The 22,331-nt window shown below is 41.4% G+C and overlaps 1 protein-coding gene across 1 annotated transcript in view; it reads right to left on the reverse strand.

The window, feature by feature from the left end:
* The window catches only part of LOC139405210 (CUB and sushi domain-containing protein 3-like), a gene marked incomplete at its 3' end in the record, with an annotated part of 429,588 nt that overhangs the window by 126,232 nt on the left and 281,025 nt on the right, over positions 1-22,331 (reverse strand). The window contains exon 32 of the mRNA XM_071147639.1: positions 9,723-9,839. Coding sequence (XP_071003740.1) covers positions 9,723-9,839 — 117 coding nt within the window. The remainder of the gene's footprint in view (positions 1-9,722; positions 9,840-22,331) is intronic.

A 22,331-nucleotide genomic window follows, 5' to 3' on the forward strand; every position in this document is an offset into this window, starting at 1 on the left:
GTACAGTCCATCCGTCTGTCAGTAGTGTTATAATAGTGTGTACAGTCCATCAGTCTGTCAGTAGTGTTATAATAGTGTTTACAGTCCATCAGTCTGTCAGTAGTGTTATAATAGTGTGTACAGTCCATCAGTCTGTCAGTAGTGTTATAATAGTGTGTACAGTCCATCAGTCTGTCAGTAGTGTTATAATAGTGTGTACAGTCCATCAGTCTGTCAGTAGTGTTATAATAGTGTGTACAGTCCATTAGTCTGTCAGTAGTGTTATAATAGTATAACATCATGTACAGTCCATCAGTCTGTCAGTAGTGTTATAATAGTGTGTACAGTCCATCAGTCTGTCAGTAGTGTTATAATAGTGTGTACAGTCCATCAGTCTGTCAGTAGAGTTATAACAGCATGTACAGTCCATCAGTCTGTCAGTAGTGTTATAATAGTATAACAGCATGTACAGTCCATCAGTCTGTCAGTAGTGTTATAATAGTGTGTACAGTCCATCAGTCTGTCAGTAGTGTTATAATAGTATAACAGCATGTACAGTCCATCAGTCTGTCAGTAGTGTTATAATAGTGTTTACAGTCCATCAGTCTGTCAGTGGTGTTATAATAGTGTGTACAGTCCATCAGTCTGTCAGTAGTGTTATAATAGTATAACAGCATGTACAGTCCATCAGTCTGTCAGTAGTGTTATAATAGTGTTTACAGTCCATCAGTATGTCAGTAGTGTTATAATAGTGTGTACAGTCCATCAGTCTGTCAGTAGTGTTATAATAGTGTGTACAGTCCATCAGTCTGTCAGTAGTGTTATAATAGTGTGTACAGTCCATCAGTCTGTCAGTAGTGTTATAATAGTATAACAGCATGTACAGCATCAGACTGTCAGTAGTGTTATAATAGCATGTACAGTCCATCAGTCTGTCAGTAGTGATATAATAGTATAACAGCATGTACAGTCCATCAGTCTGTCAGTAGTGTTATAACAGCATGTACAGTCCATCAGTCTGTCAGTAGTGTTATAATAGTATAACAGCATGTACAGTCCATCAGTCTGTCAGTAGTGTTATAATAGTGTTTACAGTCCATCAGTCTGTCAGTAGTGTTATAATAGTGTGTACAGTCCATCAGTCTGTCAGTAGTGTTATAATAGTATAACATCATGTACAGTCCATCCGTCTGTCAGTAGTGTTATAATAGTGTGTACAGTCCATCAGTCTGTCAGTAGTGTTATAATAGTGTTTACAGTCCATCAGTCTGTCAGTAGTGTTATAATAGTGTGTACAGTCCATCAGTCTGTCAGTAGTGTTATAATAGTGTGTACAGTCCATCAGTCTGTCAGTAGTGTTCTAACAGCATGTACAGTCCATCAGTCTGTCAGTAGTGTTATAATAGTATAACAGCATGTACAGTCCATCAGTCTGTCAGTAGTGTTATAATAGTGTTTACAGTCCATCAGACTGTCAGTAGTGTTATAATAGCATGTACAGTCCATCAGTCTGTCAGTAGTGTTATAACAGCATGTACAGTCCATCAGTCTGTCAGTAGTGTTATAATAGTGTTTACAGTCCATCAGTCTGTCAGTAGTGTTATAATAGTGTGTACAGTCCATCAGTCTGTCAGTAGTGTTATAATAGTGTTTACAGTCCATCAGTATGTCAGTAGTGTTATAATAGTGTTTACAGTCCATCAGTCTGTCAGTAGTGTTATAACAGCATGTACAGTCCATCAGTCTGTTAGTAGTGTTATAATAGTGTGTACAGTCCATCAGTCTGTCAGTAGTGTTATAATAGTGTTTACAGTCCATCAGTCTGTCAGTAGTGTTATAATAGTATAACAGCATGTACAGCATCAGACTGTCAGTAGTGTTATAATAGCATGTACAGTCCATCAGTCTGTCAGTAGTGTTATAATAGTGTTTACAGTCCATCAGTCTGTCAGTAGTGTTATAATAGTGTTTACAGTCCATCAGTCTGTCAGTAGTGTTATAATAGTATAACAGCATGTACAGAATCAGACTGTCAGTAGTGTTATAATAGCATGTACAGTCCATCAGTCTGTCAGTAGTGTTATAATAGTGTGTACAGTCCATCAGTCTGTCAGTAGTGTTATAATAGTATAACAGCATGTACAGTCCATCAGTCTGTCAGTAGTGTTATAATAGTGTTTACAGTCCATCAGTCTGTCAGTAGTGTTATAATAGTGTGTACAGTCCATCAGTCTGTCAGTAGTGTTATAATAGTATAACATCATGTACAGTCCATCAGTCTGTCAGTAGTGTTATAATAGTGTGTACAGTCCATCAGTCTGTCAGTAGTGTTATAATAGTATAACAGCATGTACAGTCCATCAGTCTGTCAGTAGTGTTATAATAGTATAACAGCATGCACAGTCCATCAGTCTGTCAGTAGTGTTATAACAGCATGTACAGTCCATCAGTCTGTCAGTAGTGTTATAATAGTGTGTACAGTCCATCAGTCTGTCAGTAGTGTTATAATAGTGTGTACAGTCCATCAGTCTGTCAGTAGTGTTATAATAGTGTTTACAGTCCATCAGTCTGTCAGTAGTGTTATAATAGCATGTACAGTCCATCAGTCTGTCAGTAGTGTTATAATAGTGTGTACAGTCCATCAGTCTGTCAGTAGTGTTATAATAGCATGTACAGTCCATCAGTCTGTCAGTAGTGTTATAATAGTGTGTACAGTCCATCAGTCTGTCAGTAGTGTTATAATAGTATCAATAGTGTTGTTTACAGTCCATCAGTCTGTCAGTAGTGTTACAATAGCATGTACAGTCCATCAGTCTGTCAGTAGTGTTATAATAGTGTGTACAGTCCATCAGTCTGTCAGTAGTGTTATAATAGTGTGTACAGTCCATCAGTCTGTCAGTAGTGTTATAATAGTGTGTACAGTCCATCAGTCTGTCATTAGTGTTATAATAGTATAACAGCATGTACAGTCCATCAGTCTGTCAGTAGTGTTATAATAGTGTGTACAGTCCATCAGTCTGTCAGTAGTGTTCTAACAGCATGTACAGTCCATCAGACTGTCAGTATTGTTATAATAGTATAACAGCATGTACATCATCAGACAGTCAGTAGTGTTATAATAGCATGTACAGTCCATCAGTCTGTCAGTAGTGTTATAATAGTATAACAGCATGTACAGTCCATCAGTCTGTCAGTAGTGTTATAATAGTGTGTACAGTGCATCAGACTGTCAGTAGTGTTCTAACAGCATGTACAGTCCATCAGACTGTCAGTAGTGTTATAATAGTATAACAGCATGTACAGCATCAGACTGTCAGTAGTGTTATAATAGCATGTACAGTCCATCAGTCTGTCAGTAGTGTTATAATAGTATAACAGCATGTACAGTCCATCAGTCTGTCAGTAGTGTTATAATAGTGTGTACAGTCCATCAGTCTGTCAGTAGTGTTATAATAGTGTGTACAGTCCATCAGTCTGTCAGTAGTGTTATAATAGCATGTACAGTCCATCAGTCTGTCAGTAGTGTTATAATAGTGTGTACAGTCCATCAGTCTGTGAGTAGTGTTCTAATAGTATAACAGCATGTACAGTCCATCAGTCTGTCAGTAGTGTTATAATAGTATAACAGCATGCACAGTCCATCAGTCTGTCAGTAGTGTTATAACAGCATGTACAGTCCATCAGTCTGTCAGTAGTGTTATAATAGTGTGTACAGTCCATCAGTCTGTCAGTAGTGTTATAATAGTGTGTACAGTCCATCAGTCTGTCAGTAGTGTTATAATAGTGTTTACAGTCCATCAGTCTGTCAGTAGTGTTATAATAGCATGTAGAGTCCATCAGTCTGTCAGTAGTGTTATAATAGTGTGTACAGTCCATCAGTCTGTCAGTAGTGTTATAATAGCATGTACAGTCCATCAGTCTGTCAGTAGTGTTATAATAGTGTGTACAGTCCATCAGTCTGTCAGTAGTGTTATAATAGTATAATAGTGTTTACAGTCCATCAGTCTGTCAGTAGTGTTACAATAGCATGTACAGTCCATCAGTCTGTCAGTAGTGTTATAATAGTGTGTACAGTCCATCAGTCTGTCATTAGTGTTATAATAGTATAACAGCATGTACAGTCCATCAGTCTGTCAGTAGTGTTATAATAGTGTGTACAGTCCATCAGTCTGTCAGTAGTGTTCTAACAGCATGTACAGTCCATCAGACTGTCAGTAGTGTTATAATAGTATAACAGCATGTACATCATCAGACTGTCAGTAGTGTTATAATAGCATGTACAGTCCATCAGTCTGTCAGTAGTGTTATAATAGTATAACAGCATGTACAGTCCATCAGTCTGTCAGTAGTGTTATAATAGTGTGTACAGTGCATCAGACTGTCAGTAGTGTTCTAACAGCATGTACAGTCCACCAGACTGTCAGTAGTGTTATAATAGTATAACAGCATGTACAGCATCAGACTGTCAGTAGTGTTATAATAGCATGTACAGTCCATCAGTCTGTCAGTAGTGTTATAATAGTATAACAGCATGTACAGTCCATCAGTCTGTCAGTAGTGTTATAATAGTGTGTACAGTCCATCAGTCTGTCAGTAGTGTTATAATAGTGTGTACAGTCCATCAGTCTGTCAGTAGTGTTCTAACAGCATGTACAGTCCATCAGTCTGTCAGTAGTGTTATAACAGCATGTACAGTCCATCAGTCTGTCAGTAGTGTTATAATAGTGTGTACAGTCCATCAGTCTGTCAGTAGTGTTATAATAGTGTGTACAGTCCATCAGTCTGTCAGTAGTGTTATAATAGTGTGTACAGTCCATCAGTCTGTCAGTAGTGTTATAACAGCATGTACAGTCCATCAGTCTGTCAGTAGTGTTATAATAGTGTTTGCAGTCCATCAGTCTGTCAGTAGTGTTATAATAGTGTGTACAGTCCATCAGTCTGTCAGTAGTGTTATAATAGTGTGTACAGTCCATCAGTCTGTCAGTAGTGTTATAACAGCATGTACAGTCCATCAGTCTGTCAGTAGTGTTATAATAGTATAACAGCATGTACAGTCCATCAGTCTGTCAGTAGTGTTATAATAGTATAACAGCATGTACAGTCCATCAGTCTGTCAGTAGTGTTATAATAGTGTTTACAGTCCATCAGTCTGTCAGTAGTGTTATAATAGCATGTACAGTCCATCAGTCTGTCAGTAGTGTTATAACAGCATGTACAGTCCATCAGTCTGTCAGTAGTGTTCTACACAGGATACATCCCAAATGGCACCCTATTCCTGTATAGTGCACTACTTTTGACTAGAGCCCATATATATAAAAGTAGTGCACTACTTTTGACTAGAGGCCATATATATAAAAGTAGTGCACTATATAAGTAATAGGGTGCCTCTCCTGTATCTACTGTACAGAGCACATTAGCAGCATGGCTGAAAACCATTAGCCATCAAAGACTCGCCCTGCTTTCTGTCATGCAAACACCATCAATGACATTAGCATAAGAACATTGGCTGGCAGTGTGTGTGTGTTTTTCTATGGATCCTATTAGACAAATACAATTCAAATGGCTAACAGCAGCAACAACATTACATACCAGCATATGTGTGTTATTGTCTGTCGGCTGTTTACTCTGTTTCTGTTGGCTAAAAAAATCAACAACAACAAGAAGAACAGCAACAACGGCAACAACAACAGCAGTAACAACAGCAACACCAACAACTACAGCAACACCAACAACGACAACAGCAACACCACCAACAACAACAACAACAACAGCAACAACAACAACAGCGACACCAACAACAACAACAACAACAACAGCAACACCAACAACAACAACAACAGCACCAACAACACCACCAACAACAACAGCAACACCAACAACAACAACAACAACAACAACAACAACAGCAACAACAACAACAACAGCACCAACAACAGCACCAAAACAACAACAACAGCAACAACAACAAAAACAGCAACAACAACAGCAACACCAACAACAACAAAAACAGCAACAACAACAGCAACAACAACAACAGCACCAAAACAACAACAACAGCAACAACAACAACAGCACCAAAACAACAACAACAGCAACAACAACAACAACAAAAACAGCAACAACAACAGAAACACCAGCAGCAATAACAGCAACAACAACAGCAACACCAACAACAACAAAAACAGCAACAACAACAGCAACAACAACAACAGCACCAAAACAACAAAAACAGCAACAACAACAACAACAACAACAACAACAACAACAACAACAGCAACAACAACAGCAACAACAACAACAGCACCAAAACAACAACAACAGCAACAACAACAACAACAAAAACAGCAACAACAACAGCACCAACAACAGAAACACCAGCAGCAATAACAGCAACAATTTCTAAATGTACTTGTTATCAACCCCCTCTGAATGGCCCTCAATTTATGAGGTGATTTTTTAGCCTGACCTTCCTCTGCCAGCCCAGCTGAGACCAATACATCCCGACCGAGGACACAAACCCAAATGCCACCCTTATTCCTATTTAAAATGCACTCCTTTCAACCAGGGCCCTTCTGGTCAAAAGTAGTTCACTAAATAAGGGAAAAGGGTTCAATTCGGGATGTGACCCCTTGACTTCAAGTGTCTGTTTGGTCAAGACACATCAGGGAGGTCCTCTGCCACAGATGTATACTACCGTCATGAGTCCTGAATGGTACCCTATGCCCTTCATAGTGCACTAAATACAGAATGGTTTGCCATTTTAAGAAGCAGACAACACACATAGTCCATGGGTGTTGTTGTAAAGGGATATGATATATTGTCACAGGTAGGGCAAGTTTTCTTTTTCTCTCCCTAGAGCCTCATGCTCCATTCAGCCATTTGTCAGCATTCTGAGCAGTCTAGTCAGCAGCCATGAAGACATGTCGAAATGGGAGCGTTCATTTAAAAACCATGTGGAAGGCAACTTCTCAAATGGCACCCTAATGGACCCTTATCAGAAGTAGTGCACTATGTTGGAAGGGGGCTTGGGGTGGCATTTAGGACACACACAGTGTGTCTGACTCCCTGAGAAGTGGAAGATGGCAACAAAATAATCCTAACTGTCAAGACAGTTTGTCAAACCCGGAGATTAATTCAAGCATGTGTAACAATCATGGAGTTCTTTAGGGAATGTCCCCCTGGCTCGATAAGAGGACATAACTTCAATCCTCTCATCAATTCAGGGCCACTTAGTGAGAGGGATTGATAATAAGGCAGAAATAAAATCAAATAAAATGGAATACCACGTCCATTGAGGAGAAGTTTGTAAGATAGTTAATGATGTACTATGGTGTTGCATTTTGGGTAACAGGAAGTCCATGGAATACCATGTCCATTGAGGACCAGGCCCATTGTTCTGAGACACAGTTCCTCTGTCTTATTAGTAAAACCAGCCCTGTTGTTCTCTGAGACACAGTCCCTCTGTCTTATTAGTAAAACCAGCCCTGTTGTTCTCTGAGACTCAGTCCCTCTGTCTTATTAGTAAAACCAGCCCTGTTGTTCTCTGAGACACAGTCCCTCTGTCTTATTAGTAAAAACCAGCCCTGTTGTTCTCTGAGACTCAGTCCCTCTGTCTTATTAGTAAAAACCAGCCCTGTTGTTCTCTGAGACTCAGTCCCTCTGTCTTATTAGTAAAAACCAGCCCTGTTGTTCTGAGACACAGTCCCACTGTCTTATTAGTAAAACCAGCCCTGTTGTTCTGAGACACAGTCCTTCTGTGTTATTAGTAAAACCAGCCCTGTTGTTCTCTGAGACACAGTTCCTCTGTCTTATTAGTAAAACCAGCCCTGTTGTTCTCTGAGACTCAGTCCCTCTGTCTTATTAGTAAAACCAGCCCTGTTGTTCTCTGAGACTCAGTCCCTCTGTCTTATTAGTAAAACCAGCCCTGTTGTTCTCTGATACACAGTCCCTCTGTCTTATTAGTAAAACCAGCCCTGTTGTTCTCTGAGACACAGTCCCTCTGTCTTATTAGTAAAACCAGCCCTGTTGTTCTCTGAGACACAGTCCCTCTGTCTTATTAGTAAAACCAGCCCTGTTGTTCTCTGAGACACAGTCCCTCTGTCTTATTAGTAAAACCAGCCCTGTTGTTCTCTGAGACACAGTCCCTCTGTCTTATTAGCAAAACCAGCCCTGTTGTTCTCTGAGACACAGTTCCTCTGTCTTATTAGTAAAACCAGCCCTGTTGTTCTCTGAGACACAGTCCCTCTGTCTTATTAGTAAAACCAGCCCTGTTGTTCTCTGAGACACAGTCCCTCTGTCTTATTAGTAAAACCAGCCCTGTTGTTCTCTGAGACACAGTCCCTCTGTCTTATTAGCAAAACCAGCCCTGTTGTTCTCTGAGACACAGTTCCTCTGTCTTATTAGTAAAACCAGCCCTGTTGTTCTCTGAGACACAGTCCCTCTGTCTTATTAGTAAAAACCAGCCCTGTTGTTCTCTGAGACTCAGTCCCTCTGTCTTATTAGTAAAACCAGCCCTGTTGTTCTCTGAGACACAGTCCCTCTGTCTTATTAGTAAAACCAGCCCTGTTGTTCTCTGAGACACAGTCCCTCTGTCTTATTAATGCAATCATATAGGAAGACAACTCTGTTGTTAACATGGAGGAGACCGTAATCACCACGGTTTCTAAATAATGTTTTTCTGTCCTCATCCTGATTGGCCAAATCGTCTCTAGGTCGGTAACCTGCGGTCAGTGAGCCGACATGTCACAGTACTGTAGCTGGCCAAGGGATAACTATTGTGTTTCTCCTGAGACTCTTCCTCCACCTCATTAGTAGTTACCAGTTTGTCTTTGACCCTTCACTTGACCTGTTGTGGGTTTTTGTTTTTGGTTTGACTTTATCCTGAATATCCAAATGTTCTCTGAGTCGGTAAAAAGGTGAGGTCAGTTATAATCACAGCTTTTTGTTTCTCCCGAGACACAAATTCCTCCACCTCGTTAGTAAAGCCCGACGTAGAACCACCATCTTGTTGCTGAAAATGTAGCTATAGTTTACTACATGTATAGGAGACATATAACCACCGTGGTTTCTGATAAGGCTTTCTGTCCGCATCCTGAATGATCAAATCTTGGTAATGTGAGGTGGTGTCAGTAGTTATAATACAGTGGACTGGAGTTGAACTATTATCTTGTGTTTCCTGTAAAGCAGAATGCCTCCTACTTCCTCAGTAGAGCCACATATACAGTAGAAACACCGCACTGTTCTGTTGCAGTTCACTACATTACCTATAGCAGCTGAACAACAGCAACCATGGTCTATGGGACATTATGAGACAGCAGCACAAACTGCAGAGAGACAAAGACAGAGACAGAGACAGAGACAGAGACAGAGGGAGAGAGAGGGAGAGAGAGGGAGAGAGAGGGGGGGGGAGAGGGAGAGGGAGAGGGAGAGGGAGAGAGAGGGAGAGGGAGAAGGGAAAGAGAAGGAGAGAGAGAGGGGGGAGGGAAAGAGAAGGAGAGAGAGAGAGGGAGAGCTGGGGAGGGAGAGAGAAGGAGAGAGAGAGAGGGGGAGTGAGAAACTGAGAAGGGGGGAGAAGGAGAGAGAGGGGAGGGAGAGACCGAGAGGGGAGGGAGAGATAAAGAGAGAGAGGGGAGGGAGAGATAAAGAGAGGGACAGAGTTTGTGATTGAGAGAGAGAGAGAGAGAGAGAGAGAGAGAGAGAGAGAGAGAGAGAGAGCAGAATTAAACCAGAGAGAGAATACTTACCAAAGTCCCCGGGGACAAAGATGTGGTAGACGCAGGTCAGACTCTGGGTATAATTACGGGGATAATTTGGGGACAGGACGGTCCCCTCTGACCCTGTCGAGCGGCCTCCGCACGGCGCTGTGAAAACACCAACATGTCAATATGACTCCCAGGTTACACTACCTGGGGGAAATACATGCAGCTACGCAGCAGAAACAGGAATCAGCAAACAGTATTTCCTGCTGCCACAGCTGCACAGGGAAGCAGAAAAATCAGGAAAACATGAGGAGAAACTGTCAGTTTGTACACTTAAAACGCTGACTAACAGTCTACAACATAATGAGATATTACAGGAAAACATATAGGACGTTTAGAACGAGAAGGAGAGGGAGGGAGGGAGGGAGGGAGGGAGGAAGGGAGGGAGGGGAGGGAGGGAGGGAGGGAGGGAGGGAGGGAGGGAGGGAGGGAGGGAGGGAGGGAGGGAGGGAGGGAGGGAGGGAGGGAGGGAGGGAGGGAGGGAGTTGGGTTTTTAGGACAGCAGACCATGAACAAATTAAGATTGGGATTAAGATTTGGGATTTGGGATCGAGATCGAGATCGGGATCGAGATACACACTGAACAAAATTATAAACACAACATGTAAAGTGTTGGTCCCATGTTTCATGAGCTGAAATAAACAATACCCAAATGTTCAATGTGCGCAAAACAAAACGGATTTCTCAAAAAAACTATTGCACAAATTTGACCGGTTTGGCATGTCAAGAAACTGATTAAAACCGAAAAAGCATTACAAAGGTGCACCTTGTGCTGGGGATAATAAAAGGCCATTCTAAAATATGCAGTTTTGTCACAAAACACAATGCCACAGATGTCTCAAGTTTTGAGGGAGTGTGCAACTGGCATGCTGACTGCAAGAATGTCCACTGTTGCCAGATAATTAAATTAATTTCTCTACTATAAGCCGCCTCCAACATAATTTTAGAGAATTTGGCAGTACGTCCAACCGGCCTCACAACCACAGACCACTTGTAACCACGCCAGCCCAGGACCTCCACATCCAGCTTCTTGACCTGAGGGATCGTCCGAGATGAAACTGTTGGTTTGCACAAACGATGAATTTCTGCACAAACTGTCAGAAATCGTCTCAGGGAAGCTCATCTGCAGGCTCGTCTTCCTCACCAAAGTCTTGACCTGACTGCAATTCGGCGTCGTAACCGAATTCAGTGGGCAAATGCTCAACTTCGATGGCCACTGGTACGGTGGAGAAATGTGCTCTTCACAGATGAATCCTAGTTTCAACTGTACCAGGCAGATGGCAGACAGCGTGTATGGTGATGTCTTGGCGAGCGGTTTGCTGATGTCAACGTTGTGAGCAGAGTGCCCCATGGGGTGGTGGTAGGGTTATGGTATGGGCAGGTTTATGGTATGGGTAGAGTTATGGTATGGGTAGGGCTATGGTATGGGTAGGTGTATGGTATGGGTAGGTTTATGGTATGGGTAGGGTTACGGTATGGGTAGTGTTACGGTATGGGCAGGGTTATGGTATGGGTAGGGTTATGGTATGGGTAGGGTTATGGTAGGGGTAGGGTTATGGTATGGGCAGGGTTATGGTATGGGTAGGGTTACGGTATGGGTAGTGTTACGGTATGGGCAGGGTTATGGTATGGGCAGGGTTATGGTATGGGTAGTGTTACGGTATGGGCAGGGTTATGGTATGGGTAGTGTTATGGTATGGGTAGGGTTATGGTATGGGCAGGGTTATGGTATGGGTAGTGTTATGGTATGGGTAGGGTTATGGTATGGGTAGGGTTATGGTATGGGTAGGGTTATGGTAGGGGTAGGGTTACGGTATGGGTAGTGTTATGGTATGGGTAGGGTCATGGTATGGTATGGGTAGGGTTATGGTATGGGTAGGGTTATGGTATGGGTAGGGTTATGGTAGGGGTAGTGTTATGGTATGGGTAGGGTCATGGTATGGTATGGGTAGGGTTATGGTATGGGTAGGGTCATGGTATGGGTAGTGTTATGGTATGGGTAGGGGTAGGGTTACGGTATGGGTAGGGTTATGGTATGGGTAGGGTTATGGTATGGGTAGTGTTATGGTATGGGTAGGGTCATGGTAGGGGTTAGGGTTATGGTAGGGGTAGGGTTACGGTATGGGTAGGGTCATGGTAGGGGTAGGGTTATGGTAGGGGTAGGGTTACGGTATGGGTAGGGTTACGGTATGGGTAGTGTTACGGTATGGGTAGGGTTACGGTAGGGGTAGGGTTATGGTAGGGGTAGGGTTACGGTATGGGTAGGGTTACGGTATGGGTAGTGTTACGGTATGGGTAGGGTTACGGTATGGGTAGTGTTATGGTATGGGTAGTGTTACGGTATGGGTAGGGTTACGGTATGGGTAGTGTTATGGTATGGGTAGGGTTATGGTAGGGATAGGGTAGGGTTATGGTATGGGTAGGGTTATGGTATGGGTAGGGTTATGGTATGGGTAGGGTTATGGTATGGGCAGGGTTATGGTATGGGTAGTGTTATGGTATGGGTAGGGTCAGGGTAGGGGTAGGGTTATGGTAGGGGTAGGGTTACGGTATGGGTAGGGTTACGGTATGGGTAGGGTTACGGTATGGGTAGTGTTATGGTATGGGTAGGGTTATGGTAGGGGTAGGGTAGGGTTATGGTATGGGTAGGATTATGGTAGGGGTAGGGTAGGGTTATGGTATGGGTAGGGTTATGGTATGGGTAGGGTCATGGTAGTATGGGTAGGGTTATGGTATGGGTAGGGTCATGGTATGGTATGGGCAGGGTTATGTTATGGGTAGGGTTATGGTATGGGTAGGGTCATGGTAGTATGGGTAGGGTTATGTTATGGGTAGGGTTATGTTATGGGCAGGGTTATGGTATGGGTAGGGTTATGGTATGGGTAGGGTTATGTTATGGGTAGGGTTATGGTATGGGTAGGGTTATGGTATGGGTAGGGTCATGGTATGGTATGGGTAGGGTTATGGTATGGGTAGTGTTATGGTATGGGTAGTGTTATGGTATGGGTAGTGTTATGGTATGGGCAGGGTTATGGTATGGGTAGGGTTATGGTATGGGTAGGGTCATGGTATGGTATGGGCAGGGTTATGGTATGGGTAGGGTTATGGTATGGGTAGGGTTATGGTATGGGTAGGGTCATGGTATGGTATGGGCAGGGTTATGGTAGGGGCAGGATTATGGTATGGGTAGGGTCATGGTATGGTATGGGCAGGGTTATGGTATGGGCAGGGTTATGGTAGGGGTAGGGTAGGGTTATGGTATGGGTAGGGTTATGGTATGGGTAGGGTTATGGTATGGGTAGGGTTATGGTATGGGTAGGGTTATGGTAGGGGCAGGATTATGGTATGGGTAGGGTCATGGTATGGTATGGGCAGGGTTATGGTATGGGCAGGGTTATGGTAGGGGTAGGGTAGGGTTATGGTATGGGTAGGGTTATGGTATGGGTAGGGTTATGGTATGGGTAGGGTTATGGTATGGGTAGGGTCATGGTAGTATGGGTAGGGTTATGGTATGGGTAGGGTCATGGTATGGTATGGGCAGGGTTATGTTATGGGTAGGGTTATGGTATGGGTAGGGTCATGGTAGTATGGGTAGGGTTATGTTATGGGTAGGGTTATGTTATGGGCAGGGTTATGGTATGGGTAGGGTTATGGTATGGGTAGGGTTATGTTATGGGTAGGGTTATGGTATGGGTAGGGTTATGGTATGGGTAGGGTCATGGTATGGTATGGGTAGGGTTATGGTATGGGTAGTGTTATGGTATGGGTAGTGTTATGGTATGGGTAGTGTTATGGTATGGGCAGGGTTATGGTATGGGTAGGGTTATGGTATGGGTAGGGTCATGGTATGGTATGGGCAGGGTTATGGTATGGGTAGGGTTATGGTATGGGTAGGGTTATGGTATGGGTAGGGTCATGGTATGGTATGGGCAGGGTTATGGTAGGGGCAGGATTATGGTATGGGTAGGGTTATGGTAGGGGTAGGGGTTATGGTATGGGTAGGGTTATGGTATGGGTAGGGTCATGGTATGGTATGGGCAGGGTTATGGTAGGGGCAGGATTATGGTATGGGTAGGGTTATGGTAGGGGTAGGGGTTATGGTATGGGTAGGGTAGGGTTACGGTATGGGTAGTGTTATGGTATGGGTAGGGTTATGGTATGGGTAGGGTTATGGTATGGGCAGGGTTATGGTATGGGTAGGGTTATGGTATGGGTAGGGTTATGGTATGGGTAGGGTTATGGTATGGGAAGGGTTATGGTATGGGCATGGTTACGGTATGGACAGGGTTATGGCCCTCACCTCATGTCTCAGCATGATAATGCACGGCCCCAATATTGCAAGGATCTGCACACAATTCCTGGAAGCTGAAAATGTCCCAGTTCTTCCATGGCCTGCATACTCACCAGACATGTCACCCATTGAGCATGTTTGGGATGCTCTGGATCTACGTGTATGACGTCGTGTTCCAGTTCCCGCCAATATCAAGCAACTTCACACAGCCACGGAAGAGGAGTGGGACAACATTCCACAGGCCACAATCAACAGCCTGATCAACTCTATGTGAAGGAGATGGGTAAGATCTGCTTGAGGCAAATGGTTTGTCACACCAGATACTGACTGGTTTTCTGATCCACACCAGATACTGACTGGTTTTCTGATCCACGCCCCTACTTTTTTTAAGGTATCTAAGACCAACAGATGCATATTTGCAATTCCCAGTCATTTGAAATCCATACATTAGGGCCTAATTAATATATTACAATTGACTAATTTCTATAAATGAACTGTAATCTTTGAAATTGTTTAATGTTGTGTTTATATTTTTGTTCAGTGTAGATTGAGAATAAGAAGTAAAATAGAATCACATTCCCTGTTCATTAGATTACTTTTCTATGATTATCTTGGCCATAATAGTTCATATCATTATCTTGGTCATTATAATCATATCATTATCTTGGTCATAATAAACATTATCTTGGTCATAATAATCATTATCTTGGTCATAATTAATCATACCATTATCTTGGTCATAATAATCGTTATATTGGCCATAATAGTTCATATCATTATCTTGGTCATAATAATCATACCATTATCTTGGTCATAATTAATTGTATCATTATCTTGGTCATAATAATCACTATCTTGGTCATAATAACTGTTATCTTGGTCATAATAGTTCATATCATTATCTTGGTCATAATAATCATACCATTATCTTGGTCATAATCATTATCTTGGTCATAGTTAATCATACCATTATCTTGGTCATAATCATTATCTTGGTCATAGTTAATCATACCATTATCTTGGTCATAATAATCATTATCTTGGTCAAAATAATCAGTGTCATTTAAATTTGCTGTCTCCTCCTTGGTTTATATCAGTGTCATCAGAAGACTGTGTGAAACCCTCCTGTAGTCCATTACAACAACACAGTACTACCAGCAGTCTGTCAGTATATCATATCTATAACTACAACACATTACTACCAGCAGTCTGCCAGTATATCATATCTATAACTACAACACATTACTACCATATCATATCTATAACTACAACACATTACTAACAGCAGTCTGTCAGTATATCATATCTATACCTACAACACATTACTAACAGCAGTCTGTCAGTATATCATATCTATAACTACAACACATTACTACCAGCAGTCTGCCAGTATATCATATCTATAACTACAACACATTACTACCAGCAGTCTGTCAGTATATCATATCTATAACTACAACACATTACTACCAGCAGTCTGTCAGTATATCATATCTATAACTACAACACATTACTACCATATCATATCTATAACTACAACACATTACTACCAGCAGTCTGCCAGTATATCATATCTATAACTGCAACCCATTACTACCAGCAGTCTGTCAGTATATCATATCTATACCTACAACACATTACTAACAGCAGTCTGTCAGTATATCATATCTATAACTACAACACATTACTACCAGCAGTCTGCCAGTATATCATATCTATAACTGCAACCCATTACTACCAGCAGTCTGTCAGTATATCATATCTATACCTACAACACATTACTACCAGCAGTCTGTCAGTATATCATATCTATAACTACAACACATTACTACCAGCAGTCTGTCAGTATATCATATCTATAACTACAACACATTACTACCATATCATATCTATAACTACAACACATTACTACCATCAGTCTGTCAGTATATCATATCTATAACTACAACACATTACTACCAGCAGTCTGTCAGTATATCATATCTATAACTACAACACATTACTACCAGCAGTCTGTCAGTATATCATATCTATAACTACAACACATTACTACCAGCAGTCTGTCAGTATATCATATCTATAACTACAACACATTACTACCAGCAGTCTGTCAGTATATCATATCTATAACTACAACACATTACTACCATATCATATCTATAACTACAACACATTACTACCAGCAGTCTGCCAGTATATCATATCTATAACTACAACACATTACTAACAGCAGTCTGTCAGTATATCATATATATAACTACAACACATTAGTACCATATCATATCTATAACTACAACACATTACTACCAGCAGTCTGTCAGTATATCATATCTATAACTACAACACATTACTACCAGCAGTCTGCCAGTATATCATATCTATAACTACAACACATTACTACCAGCAGTCTGCCAGAATATCATATCTATACCTACAACACATTACTACCATATCATATCTATAACTACAACACATTACTACCAGCAGTCTGTCAGTATATCATATCTATAACTACAGCACATTACTACCAGCAGTCTGTCAGTATATCATATCTATAACTACAGCACATTACTACCAGCAGTCTGTCAGTATATCATATCTATACCTACAACACATTACTACCAGCAGTCTGTCAGTATATAATATCTATAACTACAACACATTACTACCAGCAGTCTGTCAGTATATCATATCTATAACTACAACACATTACTACCAGCAGTCTGTCAGTATCTCATATCTATAACTACAACACATTACTACCATATCATATCTATAACTACAACACAATACTACCAGCAGTCTGCCAGTATATCATATCTATAACTACAACACATTACTACCAGCAGTCTGCCAGTATATCATATCTATAACTACAACACATTACTACCAGCAGTCTGTCAGTATATCATATATATAACTACAACACATTAGTACCATATCATATCTATAACTACAACACATTACTACCAGCAGTCTGTCAGTATATCATATCTATAACTACAACACATTACTACCATATCATATCTATAACTACAACACATTACTACCAGCAGTCTGCCAGTATATCATATCTATAACTACAACACATTACTACCAGCAGTCTGTCAGTATAGCATATCTATAACTACAACACATTACTACCAGCAGTCTGTCAGTATATCATATCTATAACTACAACACATTACTACCAGCAGTCTGTCAGTATATCATATCTATAACTACAGCACATTACTACCAGCAGTCTGTCAGTATATCATATCTATAACTACAGCACATTACTACTAGCAGTCTGTCAGTATATCATATCTATAACTACAACACATTACTACCATATCATATCTATAACTACAACACATTACTACCACTACCAGCAGTCTGTCAGTATATCATATCTATAACTACAACACATTACTACCAGCAGTCTGTCAGTATATCATATCTATAACTACAACACATTACTACCAGCAGTCTGTCAGTATATCATATCTATAACTACAACACATTACTACCAGCAGTCTGTCAGTATATCATATCTATAACTACAACACATTACTACCATATCATATCTATAACTACAACACATTACTACCAGCAGTCTGCCAGTATATCATATCTATAACTACAACACATTACTACCAGCAGTCTGCCAGTATATCATATCTATAACTACAACACATTACTACCAGCAGTCTGTCAGTATATCATATATATAACTACAACACATTAGTACCATATCATATCTATAACTACAACACATTACTACCAGCAGTCTGTCAGTATATCATATCTATAACTACAACACATTACTACCAGCAGTCTGCCAGTATATCATATCTATAACTACAACACATTACTACCAGCAGTCTGCCAGTATATCATATCTATAACTACAACGCATTACTACCAGCAGTCTGTCAGTATATCATATCTATAACTACAACACATTACTACCAGCCGTCTGTCAGTATATCATATCTATAACTACAACACATTACTACCAGCAGTCTGTCAGTATATCATATCTATAACTACAACACATTACTACCAGCAGTCTGTCAGTATATCATATCTATAACTACAGCACATTACTACCAGCAGTCTGTCAGTATATCATATCTATACCTACAACACATTACTACCAGCAGTCTGTCAGTATATCATATCTATAACTACAGCACATTACTACTAGCAGTCTGTCAGTATATCATATCTATAACTACAACACATTACTACCATATCATATCTATAACTACAACACATTACTACCACTACCAGCAGTCTGCCAGTATATCATATCTATAACTACAACACATTACTACCAGCAGTCTGTCAGTATATCATATCTATAACTACAACACATTACTACCAGCAGTCTGTCAGTATATCATATCTATAAATACAACACATTACTACCAGCAGTCTGTCAGTATATCATATCTATAACTACAACACATTACTACCAGCAGTCTGCCAGTATATCATATCTATAACTACAACACATTACTACCAGCAGTCTGTCAGTATATCATATCTATAACTACAACACATTACTACCAGCAGTCTGTCAGTATACCATATCTATAACTACAACACATTACTACCAGCAGTCTGTCAGTATATCATATCTATAACTACAACACATTACTACCATATCATATCTATAACTACAACACATTACTACCACTACCAGCAGTCTGTCAGTATATCATATCTATAACTACAACACATTACTACCAGCAGTCTGTCAGTATATCATATCTATAACTACAACACATTACTACCAGCAGTCTGTCAGTATATCATATCTATAACTACAGCACATTACTACGAGCAGTCTGTCAGTATATCATATCTATAACTACAACACATTACTACCAGCAGTCTGCCAGTATATCATATCTATAACTACAGCACATTACTACTAGCAGTCTGTCAGTATATCATATCTATAACTACAACACATTACTACCATATCATATCTATAACTACAACACATTACTACCACTACCAGCAGTCTGTCAGTATATCATATCTATAACTACAACACATTACTACCATATCATATCTATAACTACAACACATTACTACCAGCAGTCTGTCAGTATATCATATCTATAACTACAACACATTACTACCAGCAGTCTGTCAGTATATCATATCTATAACTACAGCACATTACTACTAGCAGTCTGTCAGTATATCATATCTATAACTACAACACATTACTACCAGCAGTCTGTCAGTATATCATATCTATAACTACAACACATTACTACCAGCAGTCTGTCAGTATATCATATCTATAACTACAACACATTACTACCATATCATATCTATAACTACAACACATTACTACCAGCAGTCTGTCAGTATATCATATATATAACTACAGCACATTACTACCAGCAGTCTGTCAGTATATCATATCTATAACTACAACACATTACTACCAGCAGTCTGTCAGTATATCATATCTATACCTACAACACATTACTACCAGCAGTCTGTCAGTGTCTCAGATCTTTAGCTGTTAATTATGCAGGTAATTTGTTGAGAGGATTTTAATGCAGTCACCTCAGCAGGTGGGCACACACACACACACACCAGACACAACACACACACACACACACACACACACACGCACACACACACACACACACACTAGTCAAACTCAGCAGGTGGACAGAGAACACTGTTAACAAACACATTGTCATTTGTCAGAGAGAGGCACCAGCTGGTCCAAGTCTGTATGGGAAACAACACCTCACGACACACACTAAACACACACACCAAACACACACACACACACCAAACACACACACACACACACACACACCAAACACACACACACACCAAACACACACACACACACACACAGACACACCAAACACATACACCACACACACACACACACAAACCAATCACACCACACACACACCAAACACACACCAAACACACACACACACCAAACAAACACACACCAAACACACACACACCAAACAGACACACACACACCAAACACACACACACAGTGAGGCTAGCACCAGCTGGAATGGGCTCTCCCTGTCACCATGCAGCCATCCTGAATTGAAAACTGCACAACAGCCCCCAAACACCACAAGACCTGAGAGGCTGTAGGGAGGAGAACCATGTCATGAGACATACAGTATGTGAAGGCTGTAGACAGGAGAACCATGTCATGAGACATACAGTATGTGAAGGCTGTAGACAGGAGAACCATGTCATGAGACATACAGTATGTGAAGGCTGTAGACAGGATAACCATGTCATGAGACATACAGTATGTGAAGGCTGTAGGGAGGAGAACCATGTCATGAGACATACAGTATGTGAAGGCTGTAGACAGGAGAACCATGTCATGAGACATACAGTATGTGAAGGCTGTAGACAGGAGAACCATGTCATGAGACATACAGTATGAGAAGGCCGTAGGGAGGAGAACCATGTCATGAGACATACAGTATTTGAAGGCTGTAGACAGGAGAACCATGTCATGAGACATACAGTATGTGAAGGCTGTAGACAGGAGAACGAACCATGCCAAGACTTAGCAGATGTTAATGTGAGTGATGCTAAATGCTTGTGCTTCTAGTTCCGACCATGCAGTAATATCTAACAAGTCATCTACCAATCTACCATAGTTTCCTAAGAACGCGAAGAGAGGCGGGCCATCTCTGTCAGCGACCGGATAACATTAAGTCAAGGTGTCTGAGTCCCAAATTACACCCTATTTCCTATGTAGTGCAGTACTTCAGACCAGGGCCCTATTCCCTATGTAGTGCAGTACTTTAGACCAGGGCCCTATTCCTTATGTAGTGCAGTACTTTAGACCAGGGCCCTATTGCCTATGTAGTGCAGTACTTTAGACCAGGGCCCTATTGCCTATGTAGTGACCTACTTTAGAGTCGGGCCCTATTCCCTATATAGTGCAGTACTTTAGACCAGGGCCCTATTCCCTATATAATGCACTACTATAGACCAGGGCCCTATTCCCTATATAGTGCAGTACTTTAGACCAGGGCCCTATTCCCTATATAGTGCACTACTTTAGACCAGGGCCCTATTCCCTATATAATGCACTACTATAGACCAGAACCCTATTACCTATATATAGTGCAGTACATTAGACCAGGGCCCTATTCCCTATATAGTGCACTACTTTAGACCAGAACCCTATTCCCTACGTAGACCACTACTTTAGACCAGGGCCCTATTCCCTACGTAGTGCACTACTTTAGACCAGGGCCCTATTCCCTACGTAGTGCACTACTTTAGACCAGGGTCCTATTCCCTACGTAGAGCACTACTTTAGACCAGGGCCCTATTCCCTATGTAGGGCACTACTTTAGACCAGGGCCCTATTCCCTACATAGGGCACTACTTTAGACCAGGGCCCTATTCCCTACGTAGGGCACTACTTTAGACCAGGTCCTTATTCACTTTGTAGGGCACTACTTTAGACCAGGGCCCTATTCCCTACGTAGGGCACTACTTTAGACCAGGGTCCTATTCCCTACGTAGGGCACTACTTTAGACCAGGGTCCTATTCCCTTTGTAGGGCACTACTTTAGACCAGGGCCCTATTCCCTACGTAGGGCGCTACTTTAGACCAGGGCCCTATTCCCTACGTAGGGCACTACTTTAGACCAGGGCCCTATTCCCTACGTAGGGCACTACTTTAGACCAGGGCCCTATTCCCTATATAGGGCACTACTTTAGACCAGGGCCCTATTCCCTATATAGAGCACTACTTTAGACCAGGGCCCTATTCCCTATATAGGGCACTACTTTAGACCTGGGCCCTATTCCCTACGTAGGGCACTACTTTAGACCAGGGCCCTATTCCCTACGTAGGGCACTACTTTAGACCAGGGCCCTATTCCCTACGTAGGGCACTACTTTAGACCAGGGCCCTATTCCCTATATATAGTGCACTACTTTAGACCAGGACCCTATTCCCTATATAGGGCACTACTTTAGACCTGGGCCCTATTCCCTACGTAGGGCACTACTTTAGACCAGGGCCCTATTCCCTACGTAGGGTACTACTTTAGACCAGGGCCCTATTCCCTACGTAGGGTACTATTTTAGACCAGGGCCCTATTCCCTATGTAGTGCACTGCTTTAGACCAGGACCCGAGGTGTTGTGTTTTGTTGTGGTTACAGTGCATCCTGGGACTATTCATATCACTTCAAATCAACAGACATATTAGTCAATAGAACGGACACACAACATTCACTTACGCACACACACACACACACACGTACACACACACACA

The sequence above is a fragment of the Oncorhynchus clarkii genome, unplaced genomic scaffold (assembly GCF_045791955.1).
Source record: "Oncorhynchus clarkii lewisi isolate Uvic-CL-2024 unplaced genomic scaffold, UVic_Ocla_1.0 unplaced_contig_6320_pilon_pilon, whole genome shotgun sequence".
In the NCBI taxonomy this organism is placed as follows: Eukaryota; Metazoa; Chordata; class Actinopteri; order Salmoniformes; family Salmonidae; genus Oncorhynchus; species Oncorhynchus clarkii.